Raw genomic sequence first — 15,026 nt, 5'->3', positions numbered from 1 at the left:
TCTCCTAAAGCCCCAACATGCTGTTTGCACACCATCACATTACACACACACACACACACACACACAGTTCAGACAGTGCGCACGTGGCTCCAAGCTAAGAATCTACAGTGAAGATTCAGACTAAAATCATGGTGAAAATAACATTTTTTAAGTCGGCCTGACATGTTGGGGCTTTAGGAGACTTGGATTACACCAGACGAGCAGTATGGATGCATTTTATATTTTTATTCTGTTGTTTGTTTGTTTTTTACATTTGAGAACTGGTCACCATTCACTTCCATTGTTTGGGAGATTCTGCAACACTGTTTTCCTGTGAAACTTTGTGGACTAACAAAATAAACCTGACCTTCAATTGACAGTGAGTAGATAATTTTCATTTTTGGGTGGACTATCCCTTTAAACTCAGCCACACATTTCTCCACTCAGCTGAGGTCTGCGCTGAAGCGACACCTTCACTGCTATGAGTGAGAAGAATGTAATTTGATTGGACAAGAGGCATTCCATGAGTGCTGATATAAATTATAACAGCACTGGGACTTTTAACTTCATCTATCACTGTGATTTACAGATGTTCTAATAACCGTTACAAACATCATGTTATTAAAATGGATCATAAAGAATAATTAAACTACTAATATACAGGAAATGACTCTAGTTTTTTGGAAGTTTTAATCACAGCTGTGCTGATATTCAGTACAACAGCACACCTTCTCACGTGATATTGCGTAAAATGCCAAATATTTTTTGGTTTAAACTTGTGAAATAAGAGGATTTGCTGCTTTTGTTTCATAAGTGACAGTAAATTTTAAAATCTTTAGCTTTTGGACTGCTGGTAGGTAAAAAACAAGCAAGCAAAGGAACTGTGAATGTTGTTTGTCTTCCTTTTTTAATTTATCATAAATAAAACTAGAAGGGCCCTCAGAGAGCGCAGACCTCTGCCAAGGCCAAATGACCTTGCATTGTTAACAAAAGTGAAAAATAATTTCTGTATCTACCCCACTTCTTCATTTTTGACTTAATTTCCCAAAGTCCCACTTTGATGAGGAGCACAAAACCTTCAAAAAGTGTAAGTCAAAAAGGTGGAGCCAGCTTCTATTGAATAAATATCTCCAATTACATAATTTATTTCAAGATAACTCACTAGAACTCTTGTGGTTTGACTCCTCCATGTGACTGAAGTCCAAAATAAATTTCCTCAAACATGTCTTGAACAAAGCAAATGAGTAAAATGTAAATCCATTCTGTCAGAGAGAGGACTGGAGAGAAAAGTATAAAAACAAAGAAAACTCAGACGAAAAGCCAGAAAACCAGAGATGGATACAGAGACCAACAGAGAAGAGAGAGAACCTGTCTCTCTGCAGTAATCAACAAAACACACACACACGATTATACACCCTAACACACACTAATAACTACAAAGTGCAAGTGTGACTATCGACACAGACACACATGCACACACACACACACACGCACAAACACAGAGTCGGTTAGCTAACACGCTATCAACAGTGTAGCAGTTCAAAGTCCTATTAGCGATGCCTTTTCATCCTCTTTTGCTTTATTTAACGAGACGCGCCAATTAAGAGCCGGCAATTCTAATTGAAGCTAACCGCCGCTAACGTTAGCACTGCTGGCAACCACAACAAAGTCGACACGTGTAAACAAACCAAAAACAAACACACACGCACACACACAGCAGAAATAAATATCTGGATAACACAACTTGGTGTGTGTGTGTGTATCTGTGTGCATGGTGCAGTTCTGCAGGGACGGATATGGAGATGCTGATTTGGAAATCTGTCTAGGAACATGCAAATGTATGCAAATAGCAGCTCTGTGTGCGCGTGTGTGTGTGTGCAGCTAAAACATGCCTACTGTTGTGCGTATATGTTTGCATTTGTACGCTTATATGCAAATACAATCTGTTTGTTTGTCTTAGCGTGTGTGTGTGTGTGTGTGCATGCATGCATACAACAATGTACATCAGTTGGTTTTTACAGTGATATGTGACGTGTGTGTGTGTTCATGTCTCATTTCCTTGTACTCTTGAATGCATTTTTGATGAGTGTTGCTCTGAGACTGTTTGTGTGCATGTGTGACGCCCATATGTTTGCCATAAAGCGTGTGAGTAATTGCCAAAGTGCTTCTCGTGTCTTTGTGTGTGTGTGTGTGTGTGCGTTCATACACAGTGATGCAGCACTCACTGATCTATAGGCGTCTGGTTGTTTTAGAGGATGTGTGTGTAAATTAGAGAAACACAGGAAGAGTTATTTGATTTTTTTTTTTTAATATATAGTAGAAGAAACTACCTGGAAAGATAAAAAGAGACGAGAGAAGAAGAGCAAGTTGAGGGCAGATGGTCAGAAAATAAACATGAAATGGTGAGAGAGAAAATAAAGGAGGGCAGAGATGGTGAAACAGAAGGAGGAAGAGAAAGAGATGCAGATGAGAACAAATTGGAATAAAAAGAGAGAAATCAGGATAAAAGCAGTGAAGATGAAATGGGAGACTGTGTGTGTTCATCCCTCGGCTCATTATTATTTTCCCATCATCCCCCTCCAGCACCATCGCTCTATAGTTGCAGGATGCCCTAACCACTGACCTTTGACCTCCGCAAGCAAGATCTGAACCTTATCCTCCTGTTAAACTCAGACATATTAAACGTAGATGCTGCATTGACCGTCTCGGCTCGTTGCTGCATTACGTCGACGTTGTTGCCGTATTGGACAGATACTGGACTGAGAACAAATACATGTAAGAGGGGGAGTTGTGGTTTGTCTGGATGAAAAGCACAATAATGTTTATTTCTGAACTGATTTCAATGAGTGGTTGTTGTTGTATTCAAAGGTTCATGATTTACATGAATGAAGAATAAAAGTTTTGTTTTTATTTTCTATCTTAGATCATGAATCCTTGCGTTCGACTCACTGAAATTGGTTGTGAAATAAACATTGTAGTGGTTTTCATCCAGATGAATCACAGCTTCAATCTTTACATGTTTCTTTACAGGTCAGCTGTATGGCGGTCAGATGTCCAATATGGCGACGACATTGACGTACAACCCAAGGCCAATGTGGCGTCCATGTATAATCAGTCCCTCCAGGAAGTTCTGATGTTGTGATCGCAACAGTCCAAACAAATTCAACCCTGTGAATTCTGCATGACCTTGCAATTTTTTTCAAAACACTGCAACCTTTCATCATGGTTGCTCCCCACTAGTTCAACCAATCATAGAAATCCACCGCGTGAACATTACACATGTATTTGTTATTGAGATTTATCAACACTCTGTGCATGTTTATTTTATTTATGCAATTTTGTTTTCCTGGAACAGGTTAGCTTTGATTTTAATGAATTGTACAAAAAATTTGAAACCTTAGTTTGGCGATTTTCACTTGTGCCTTAACTTTCATTGCAAAAAAATGCCTAAAAACATTGCAACATGCATTGCGATCTTTTTAGAAAAGCTGCTGTGAAATCAAGCATTTCCAAAAACAGCCCACGAAAACCTGGAGTGACTGTATAATATGTCCATGAAGCTCAGTACTGCTTATTCAATTTCCACTGAGTGCCTGTTTTTATTTTACTGTAATTTGTAAAAGCATTAAAATAGACCTACAGCTTGTTTTATATTTTGTTGAGTTGTGTGCTTGCATTACCCAAAAATGCCATTCCAAAAATGGTGAAACCCTGAGAAATCCATCATTTATTCAAGGTCATGGTGCGTTTCCTGTTAGCTGCTAGTTTCTGTAACTTCAGTGAACACAGGGGATACGTTGACTATGTCAGAGAGTGAGGAAGGAACGTGACTTTACATAATGTGAATAAAACTTAAAAACATGACCTCTTTGTGAAAATGATGTCTGAGTCATGTCAGATAGATTTTCATCAGCAAACGGTAACAACTCCCATGATCCCGCGCTACTTCATGATGTCAACAAACTACATCCTTTTTTATTGTTTTAATGTGAGAGACTCCTCGTGACAGAACTGACATAATGTGCGCTTAAGGTAAAGGTGCATTTCTCACCAGCCGCCAGTTCCTATGCTACTTGGTACTTCTGGGAAAATGCAGGAGACGTCAGAGAAATGAACGACAGAGAAAGAGAAGGAAAATGAGGAGGGTGGGTGAGAAGAGATGGGAGGTGATGGAGGGAGAGAGAGAGAGAGAGAGGAGTGAGGGATAAAATACAAGAAGGGAAGAGGAGGAAAAGAAGAAAGACAGAGGGGAAGGAGAGAGAGGAGTTAGCATTTTATTGCTTAATATAAAAGCTCGAGGAAAATAGAGAGAGAAAGCCAAAGAGAGTCTTCTGGGTGAAGAAATGCGCACACACACACACACACACACACATACACACACACACACCTCGGGGGAATACAGTCGCAGCAGTATAGTTTCTCTCGGCTCGGTCTGAATGGAGACAATTTGATCATCATTATTACAAAGACTCTTTGATCAGATCATGTCTCATCAACCTCAGCCCGTGTGTGTGTGTGTGTGTGCGTGTGTGTGTGTGAGTGTGTGTGTGTGCAGCCTAACACACAATCTCAATGTCAAACCTCAATGTCATCTCAGTATCAGCGCTGCACACCTCTTAGCGCCTCGCTAATATGCTAATGCTAAAAGCTAAATGATATTAGGTAGGCTTCTGAGGCCGTCCTACCCCGCGCTCCAGGCTAATATGCTAATGCTAACAGGTAATCTGATCACTCAGGCTTTGAAGCGGCTCGTCTCTCAGCCCACTGTGTGTGTGTGTGTGTGTGCGTGTGTGTTAATCAGAGCAGAGAGTTAGAGCGTTTTATGCCACTGGCCACAGCTGCTGAGAAATCCCCAAATTCCACCTGCTACTTTCACCATTGAACAGTTTGATTCAGTGATGGTTGGTTACCTGTAGATTACAATCACTCACCAGCAGGTTTCCTGCAATATACATTTGGCCAAACACACTTTCTAAACACACATTTGATTCAAGATTTAAGACGTTTAATGTCAAATCAGTTATACGAGTACTACACAACAAAAAAGACTTTGACTGGGATGCTCCATCATAAATAGCCCCGCCCTCTTGAGGACTTTTTGGATGGACCTGAAACATGACTCTGTGACGTGCCAGCGCCACGGTCCCCCCGCACTATACAAGCCCCACGAACCGACACGCAAATGACACTGCCTCACCCTGTCACTTCACTTCCAAAAACCTGACACAGAAGAGAAAAACATACCATCCTGTCACCGTCTTCTGGTTCTGGTGGCTCAAACATGTCTGGACATGTCCATCCATGTTTCAGGTCATTATGAATGTTTATTTTCACTCGGATTTGTGTGGATGCTTAAAGGGACAGTTCACCCACAAGACATATTTTCCTTTCTTACCTGTAGGGTCTGTGGGTTATCTTGAGTAGCTGGATTAAGATTTCTGGGAACTCGAATTCATTCAAATGTATTTCTTGCTGCTTTGGGCACCACAAGCCGAGTGCCATCCAGTTCTGTCATATGTGAGAGAGGGCAGACATGTCTATGACCTACACCTCCACCACCACAAAACTTAGCAGCTCACATACGTAGGACACAGGTGACCTGTCCCTTTAATGAGACACTCAAAGTCTAACTACATTTGCAGAGACTTTAAAGGAGGCAGTTCATAAAATCTGTCACAGCTGATGGGTCTTTACTGGTCAAAACATCATGGGTTTTTTTTGTTTTGTTTTTTACTGTAGTCCATAACTTTTCTGTAGTTTTTCTCATCTTGAAACACACACACTGTCCTTTTCTTGGTTGTCTCCTGTCTTTTCTCACACACACACAGACGGCTGTCTCTATTCTCTTCACACTCCCTCTCTCTGTCTCTCAGACACATAAATACATACACACAGCCTCTTATTACCGCCTGCTGTCTGACGTACATAAAAGCATGCTCTGCATGCCTTATCATCATGTGATTGATGGCTGGCTGTTCTACTCTTATCGATTCTATGCTCTCCATATATTAAACGGAGGAAACGGAGCCGAATCGCTCGTGGAATAAGGCGCTGAAATACGATCGCTCTCCGATAGCCCGGCTAATCTGCACAACCTAATTCATTCCTAACATCAGCCGGCCCTATCCCAGAGACGCAGACAGTCACGCTGTGTTTTCTGTAGCGCTGATAAATGTACTTTATGTTTATTAGCTGTGAGCTTTTTCACCAGCTTATCTGGAAATTATGTGGGGCAGAGTGGCCGCCGAGTCTGTAAAATTACTCAATCAGCCGTGAGATTTGAAGTAATTTACGACGTTTGCAGGGCAGTAATGATTGCAGAATGCAGACAGTCATGTTTTATTTGGATAATATTGATATATGAATGTGTTTTTGGGCGCGCTGTGAAGAGATATAGCTGATGGTTTGGTTTTCAAAGTGATATTTTATTGTTTATCTGTGAAGTGTAATATGTAAGGGACAGTGTCACCACTGTCTGCTCACAGCAGTTAAAGCTTGTTTAGGAGATGTGAGGCTTTTATGTGACAGTCTGGTGTAGCTCAGTGGGTGAAGCAGAGCACCAACACTGCCGGGGTTGAGGGTTCAATTTCCTGCTGAGCTCAATACAGGTGATCTCTTACTTTAATGGTTCAGCACCTTCATACATTTCTGGTTGCTTAGATCTTAACCTGTGGGCAGAACTTTGTGCAGCAAAATTTAAAATAACAATAAAAACTGCTTAGAATATAGTTGGGTGACGGAAACCAACTAGAATTCCTAGAGTAAAACTTTAATTTCACTAAGGAGAAGTTTACTTTACAGACAGTAAGTTAAGTTTAAGTTTAATATTTCTGGGTTTTATCAACTGCTGGTAGCAGAAACCAAAACTAACAATAATCTCTCTCTAGATTGCAGCTCTTGTACACCATCTCCTGATAAAAGTCAAATTTTTATGCCAAACTCTGTCTCTTTTCCGCTGGCCCTCAGTGTGTGTGTGTGTTTGTGTGTGTTTGTGTGTGTGTGTGTCCGGGGGGTTAAACCACCTCGTCCCATCCGTCTCCACTGTGTGTATCCTGCTCCATAAATATTGGTGGTGTGGAGGTCTGACCTTGTCATGTGTTGACTGATGCCGTCGTCCGTCTATCCCTCACTGCAGACGGAGGACTGTCTCAGACTGAGCACACAGAGCCGGAGCACGGCTGCACACTGACTGCTGCTGTGTGGAGAAAATATGAAAATAACACCAAACCGAGAGGAACTCAGCGGGAAAGATGCTTTTAATAATGTGTTCTGTACATATTCCACAACAATCATGTTGTCCCTCTATTTTATCCACTTCCTGCTTTTTGGTTTCTTCTTTTGTCAGATAACAACAAAATTTCTTTTCTGTTTTATTCTGGCAGAGAATCAGAATCAGAATCAGATTTATTGCCAAGTAGATTTTGAACATATAAAGAATTTGTTTCATTATTTGGTGCAAACTGGTCACAAGAAACGTAGCAAGAGAAAAGAAAAAGAAAGGACTCATATTCAAGGATCATAGTTTTTGTAATCTGATTACATAATCCTAATTACATGTCATTTGTTTCAACCCCTGTTGATCACTGAGATCAGGTTGACACCCACACACAGTGCTCTGAGTGTGTGTGTGTGTGTGTGTGTGCAGCATTTCCCATTGCAGCACAGCAGGGTGTCAGAAGTGGTTAAGTCTTGAGGACTGAGCACACACACACACACACACACACACACACACACACACACACACACACACACACACACACACAAGAGGCTGCAGTGTTCATAGATCTGACACTGGAGTGTTTTTTAGCACTGCCTCAGGCTGTGCTGTGCCTCCATCCATCCATCCATCCATCCATCCATCCATCCATCCATCCATCCATCCATGTCAAAAATGTGCAAAAGTGCACTTTTTGCGCTCTACGGAAATGTAAATATCACAAATATCTAAAATCAAGACTCAAGTCTGAAGCTTCTTTGTACTTTGTGCGAGTCCTCCTTCACTGCATGTGTGACTTTTTTTTCTTGACAAACACATGAGAGTAAAAGACCAACAAAAGACAGTTTTTAAAGTGTGAAAATAGAAAATAAAACCAAAACATCTCTTGTCGTTTGTCCTCATTGAGTCCTGTTTTGGTGACTTGTTTTCATCTCATAAAAAACTGCAGATAATCCCCTTTAATCCATTGATTAGGCTTGAGTCAGATCTTTGTAAAATAATCTTTTGAATGACCAAAAATTTAATCTAATTTGAATAATTCTTGGATTACTGTAGAAACACTGAAGAGTGCTGCTCAGTCATTTTGAAGGACTAGTCATTTTAAAGTTAACATAAATATATTGATGATTAACTTTAAATAAGTAATTAGAATGAATTAACCAAAGCTAAGGGAGGTACATTACCCGTTAATCTTCATTTCTCTTGTCTTAAATCTCATCATTGGTACGATTAATCTGGTGTGTTGATCAGATGTTTGGCTGGTTTAGTGTACAGTAAATTCCAAGTGAGTTTTAAAATCAGCTAAGATTCAAAAAATCCTGTAATGTGCACCGAGCCTCAACGTCTGATCGTCTGCCTGATCGTGTTTCCTCACCTGTCACACCTGTTAAATCCCTTATCCTCTGTGTAAATATAAAAATATGTGGATGCTGATGATGATCTTTGTGTGTTTCAGAGTTTCAAGCTGAACGTGGACAGCCACAGCGCTCTGAAGGAGAGTATAATGGAGGAAGGCAGAGCGCTGCTCTCTGTCATCACCTCCCACCAATCAGGTAATTTTACACACACGCACACACACACACACACACACGCTCTCACATTCATATTCACTCACACCTCCCACACACTCACACAATAAGTGAATACACACTCAGACACACACACAGGTGGCCATAACGGAGCCCCAACTCTGTTCCATTCATTATTAATATTTGGATTAACAGAGTGACCTTCAGAGAGGAGAACTCATATGAATGTAGCCGAAAGAGAAACCGAGAGAGATCAAGACAAAGACCGAGATGGAGAGGCAGACATAGAAAAGACGGCAGGCTGAAAACTGGCTGCCAGCGAAAGAAAGATTCAATATAATTTTGTATTTTATAAAATTTATAAAAGATGGCCAGGAAACGTAATGATACAGAGAGAGTTGTTTTAGATGAAGAGGCAGAGACTTGTTGTAACAGCAGGTTACGCAGGTTAGCAGGTTATGCAGCTTGCAGTGATAAATTGTGAGTAATTGTTAAAACGCTCTCTGATTCCTTGAAGAAGTAAACAACAGCAGCGTCTCATTTCTACCTGTCAGGTGTGGATTCTCTGCTGAAATGTTGACTCTTGCTAGCAGATTTCTAGCATTAGCTAATGCTGAAGCTAAAATTACATAAAGGGGATAAAGCAGGTGGCCAACAGCACAAAACTGTATATTCCCATAATCTGTGACACTTATCAGGACTGGAGGAAAGTCAGGTCCTCTTCTGCCTCCATGATAACGAAAGTAGAGACGGTTTGTGTTTTAAATAATGCAAAATGTGCTGACAGTTAAGGCAGATTATTATGTGACTGCTGGAAAATTAATCCCCCATTCAGATTTACAGTAATAATATATTTAACATTCTTCCACCAATGATGAGGATACAGCAACTTGCTGTGTTCACATTACAAGTTTTTCTTCATTTTACTGCAGTCATGCTGTAAAAACTTCAGAAATTCGTGTTATGCAGTAAGATTTTTGTTATTTTTCAGTAACGATGCCGTGAAAATGATAGAAATTTGTTACAGTAAAGTTATTGAACAGCTGCATACATGTTTGAGTGAAAAGACCTGCACTAGTTGGATGGTGAAATATAAGAGCTAAGACGACCTGGCTTAGACCTGCGAGAGCTCGCCTGAGAGACGTGCATAGAAACACTGAGTATCTCGTGTCTTAGCGCTCCACACACGCCACCTCACCATGCAGAGAAATGCAGAGCTTGACCAGCCTGTGGCGACTTGGTTACGGTTGCTAACCAATGATTGGACAGTTGCTGTTAAGAGGAGGGGCTTAGCAAAGGGTGAACTATGATTCCAAAAGGAATCAAGAAATTTTGATTTCCACACTCAGTCGGTTCTTTTACAAATTTTCCTTGTGCTACTTTGCAGTTAAACCCTGCACTGCGAAGGATCTATCTACTGATTATTTTCTCCATTGATCAATCGATTTTTTGGGTTTGGAATAAATGTGAAAATAGTGCAGAAGTGTGGTCATAATTACCCAGAGTCCTAAGTGACACCTTCACAATGCTTGTTTTGTCCAACCAATGATATGAACCTAAAATAAGCAATTAAAAGGAAAATAAGCAAATCTTTACATTTGTGAAACTTGATCCATGAACTGTTTTTGCATGAGAAATGATGATGATGATGATGATGATGATGATGATGATGATAAGTAGAACTGCAGTCAGTTAACATTCAAACAATGCACAGCCCTCACTTGGAGTGACTGATGTTGGACATTTGAACTATTTAACGGTGATTTTGAACTTTTTCAAGGTTTGAACATAAAAGTATTGAATATATATCATCTGGTTTAGTCAGTGTAACACATGCAGACATGGATCCCAGTCTGAAGCAGTGTTTTGATGATTTATCAGGCATAGATTTTATTAAGCATGACAAAAAGAAGGTGACAAACCTTAAAACCAGTTTGTAACCGTTCCTCCCTCTGGCAATAATTTAAATTTTTGTGTGACATCAGGACAAGCTCATATGAAATCAGTGTGACAGTTGGTTTCATTCTCTCATTTTCTTTCTGTTTCCATCCCTCTCAGTATCTCTCTCTTCACTCTGCTTATCCCGGTGTCTCTCGCCCCGCAGGTCTGAAGGATATCCTCCATATGGTTTCCAGCCAATGGGATCAGCTCCAGCGGCAGATCCGGCGCCAACATGGCTGGATGCTCCGCGCCCTCCGCTGCATCCAGGCCCGCCTCCTCTACACCAGCCAATCGCACGAGCCCTTCGCGGCCTCGGGAGAGCCGTCGGCCAACCGGCAGGCTCCTTGCCCATCTGACGGCCTCAAGGTAAAAAAAAAAAAGAAAACACTAAATGTTGGTTTTTATTTTCTGTTTAGCTTTGAATCTCTCCGTATTTCTGTTCATCTGTTTTCTGTTTTGTTTTTCACTCTTCGGTTTATATCCTTCCATTTCCTCTGTAGTTGATCCCTGTTATCCCTCTCTCTTCCTATCACACACACGAGCACACAGTCAAATCAAACACACACACACAAACACACACACACACACACACACACACACACACACACACACACACACACACACACACACACTCTGTCCTTTGTAAATTTCTGTCTAACATTTGTATTGGATGCCAATTAACATCCTGATTGGTTTCTCAGTTCTAATTGGCTGCTGGTTAATTGGCTGGACTTGGTTAATTAGATGTAATCTCCTTTTCTGTATTTCTCTCGTGTTGCAACAGTCCTGTCATTCGCATCTTGTCACTGCTGTGTGTGTGTGTGTTTAGAAATTTGTGTCTTTCTACACACTGAGAGAAGAAACAGATTTGAAAATCTTTCCCTCCACATTCTTCTCCTCTTTTCTTGCTCTCTTCATTTGTTCATTCTCTTCCTTCCCTTTATTTTGCAAACATCTATATATATTTTTATTGAGAAAGAGATAAAGATACATGAAGATCATTTTCTTTGAGAAGGAAATCCCTGTCTCAACATAACTGGCAGATGTTTACATCTCATCCACCCTTTAAACTTCTTTCACTCCACTCGTTCCTACCACAGACCCAGTTTTGTCTTTTGCAGGAGACAGCAGGTCAACCTGCCAGGCAGAGATGCTACATATTGCCTGAAAGCTTGGAACCTAAAGATTAATTTGAGATGCAGGCATCTATTCAAATTTTGGAAGTTTAGAGTCGGGATGCAGGAGATTGGATTTCAGCCGATATCCATCATGCTGATATTTTCCAACTTATTTTAACCTGTTGCTGACACCAGTATATGGACATATTTTTCCACCTAATTGCAGAGAAATGATGATGAAATGAACATATTGTTCTGCCCACACTTGATGCCCGACTGGCAGAGGCAAACATAAAATAAAATGCTTTACAAAATGTTCTGGGCAAAATAATAATGATCGAGAAGATGCTAAGATACATAATCATGTCATATGCACACCGGCAGAATTGTTCATTTCAGGCCATGTTAAAGCCTTTTTGAGCAGATATTGATGACGTGCCGATATTATTATGCATCTCTAGTTTAGAGTGTATAAGGGCTTCGAACATTACGGTGGAACTCGATGATGCCGGTTCCCATGATGCTCTATCATGGCTCATAAGTTTTGGGGTTGATCCCATCATTATACAGATCTGGTGTAAAAACTTAACCATTTCTGAGCACTTGAGAATGGTTAAAAGTTGACAAAAAATACACCATTAAGACATCAAAACCTTGAGGAACACCATAAAAATGCATGCTGTGATTTGACATCAACAAACAGATCCAAGACCTTAAAGAGTAAATAAATAGATGAATAAAATAAAATGAATATTTAAAAATCTGTAGAAATCAACATGTGTGAATAGTTTCTTCATTCATTTAGCTCCTAGTTAACCCCCTCCTTCCATCTGTCCTCTGTTTTCTGTCTTCCTTTCTTTGTCTCATTGCATCATTTTAATTAAAATTTTTCTTCCCCGTTCCTGCTTCATATAGCTCGTCCTCCCCTTCCTCTCTTCCTCTTCCTCTCTGGCTCTCTGGTTGTTCTCTCTTCCTCCTCCTCCTCCTCTTCTTCCTCCTCTGGTGGACCTGACTCTGGTTGTTTTCAGATTGTTTAGTTGCAATTAGAGCTGCAGCAGCCTGATCACTGTGATCAGTCAACAGTGACAGCCATTAGCCAGCTACCACCTCTGTGTGTGTGTGTATGTGTGTGTACACTCCTTATAGCGAAAGTGTATTTTTGTATTTGTGTGTTTTTATGTGTGTGTGTGTGTGTGTCCATTAGCTGCTTGGCCGCAGCACATTAACAGTCCATTCATTATCTGTGTGAATCTCCCTCTGCACTTAAAGCTTTGATCCGTAAAACCTCCAAACAACAAACTGAGGTGTGAACCTGCTGAATTATTTCTGTCGGCTGCACATGTTCATATTTCTGTGATATTTTCAATCATTTACTTCATGTCTGTTCTCGGCGGCTGAACCATGAACCCAAACTAACAGTCAAGAGCAAAACCTGCTGAAGACGAGGCACCAGGCAGCCAAAATGTCTCCCGGTGTTTTCACTGTTAACAACTTATTCAAGGATGAAGGTCACCCAAATCTAAAATCCAAGTCATGACTCTGGCTATGTGAGGCGAGTTAAAGTCGAGTACAAAATGCAAGTTTGGGTCCATCTTTTTATTCAGGGGTTCTAATAGAGGAGGTTTAGAGGCTTTAATGTTCATAAAACACATTATTTTTCTCATACTGGCTATTTTTGCAGCTGGACAGGATGGTCACCTACTTGCATGTTGTGCTAAGCCCTTTGTGACATCATAAGGGGATGCAAATCTGACTGGTGTTTTGGAACACACATTTTCTGAAAGGGCAACAAGAAAAAAGGAGTGAAGAACGCAGTTTCTCATATGTTGAGGGTCTTTAGAGACTCTGGGGACGAATATTATTGTCGAAAAACTATGAAAAAGTGTATTTTGCAAAATATGTCACCTTTAAAACAATAACAAAAGACGTTTGATGATGTCATGAAATAGTGTGGGATCACGCCGACTTCATTCCTCCGGAAGTTATAGCAGCTAGCTAGCGATGGCTAGCAGGAAATGCACTGTTACCTTAAATAAATTATATATTTCTCTGTGCTTGAACATCGTTGTCAACATTTGAGAAAATGTAGGTACACAGCTCAGCTTTTTGACCTGAGCACTGAAGTTCTTGCATGCACTCACAAGTAGATGAGAAAGATTGGGTTGGTATTTCACTTGCAGCTATGAAATCTGTCAAAAATGTTCAGGGCTCAGCACGTGTGCACACATGAATTTTGCTCCTGAACATTACATTGTTCAAAAACATTTTGATTGAGTTTTTGCACATTTGCAATGTTTTTTTAACTTTTTTTTTTCCAGTGGGGCTGTTTTGTTTTTCTGTCATTGTTTCTGCATAAATATGATGGTATAATTATTGTTATGGATGCACCCAAATCTGAATCTGTTGTTCAGGAAAGTGAATATAATGCGATGCAAACAAATATTTCTTCTATCTGAAGTTGCTTATTATCGTTTGGAAAAAGCCAGCTGCATGATTAGACCTGTCCTCTGCATGGTTAAAACAAGTTGCATCAACCTCATCGATGCAAAACATAATCTTTCACTTTTTTCCAGTGGCTAATTTTTCAGTATCCCCAGTTAAAGGAGAGGTGGTGGTGGGTTTCAGATGGTCATAAAACTTAGTTTTAGAGCTGCGATTGATCATTAAAATCAACATGATAATCGATTAATTGGGTTCCAGCTTCTTAAATGTGAATATTTTCTGGTTTCTTCACTCCTCTCTGACAGTAAACTGAATATCTTTGGGTTTTGGACAAAAGAAGACACTTGAGGACGTCATCATCGACATTTTTCACCATTTTTACTCAAGAAAATAATCATCAGATTAATTAATGGTGAAAATAATCATTAGTTGCATCCCTACATAACATAGCCATTAAAAAAATAAAGAAATAAGAAAGACAGATGTATAGTGTTAGCATTTGAAAATAGTTAAAAAAATTAATTATATGCCATTATTCAATTTAATTTTGTACTGTAATGCACAGTAGTTGCATTACAATGAATATTAGATTAGGAAAATAAAACATTTGGCTGATTTAACGTGACTTCCGGTGTAAGCCACGCCCACTTCTGTTTTTCTATTTGAACACAGATACAGATAATTTTGTTGATTAAAAAGTTACAAATACAAATAACGACGTCTCTGTGCACCTTTAACATGTTGAGGCAGCAACCAACAGTGTAGAGATATATTAATATTTCTATATGTTTTCAGTACCTG

The 15,026-nt window shown here is 40.0% G+C and overlaps 1 protein-coding gene across 1 annotated transcript in view; it reads left to right on the top strand.

Moving 5' to 3' along the window:
- The window catches only part of akap6 (A kinase (PRKA) anchor protein 6), a 219,611-nt gene that overhangs the window by 54,606 nt on the left and 149,979 nt on the right, over nucleotides 1-15,026 (top strand). The window contains exons 11-12 of the mRNA XM_084741771.1: nucleotides 8,652-8,748; nucleotides 10,829-11,031. Coding sequence (XP_084597897.1) covers nucleotides 8,652-8,748; nucleotides 10,829-11,031 — 300 coding nt within the window. The remainder of the gene's footprint in view (nucleotides 1-8,651; nucleotides 8,749-10,828; nucleotides 11,032-15,026) is intronic.

Source organism: Lutjanus erythropterus, chromosome 18, assembly GCF_056507025.1.
Source record: "Lutjanus erythropterus isolate fLutEry1 chromosome 18, fLutEry1.hap2, whole genome shotgun sequence".
Lineage (NCBI taxonomy): Eukaryota > Metazoa > Chordata > Actinopteri > Lutjaniformes > Lutjanidae > Lutjanus > Lutjanus erythropterus.
Note: the sequence above shows the minus strand (reverse complement) of the source record. Positions and strands in the feature narration are given on the sequence as shown.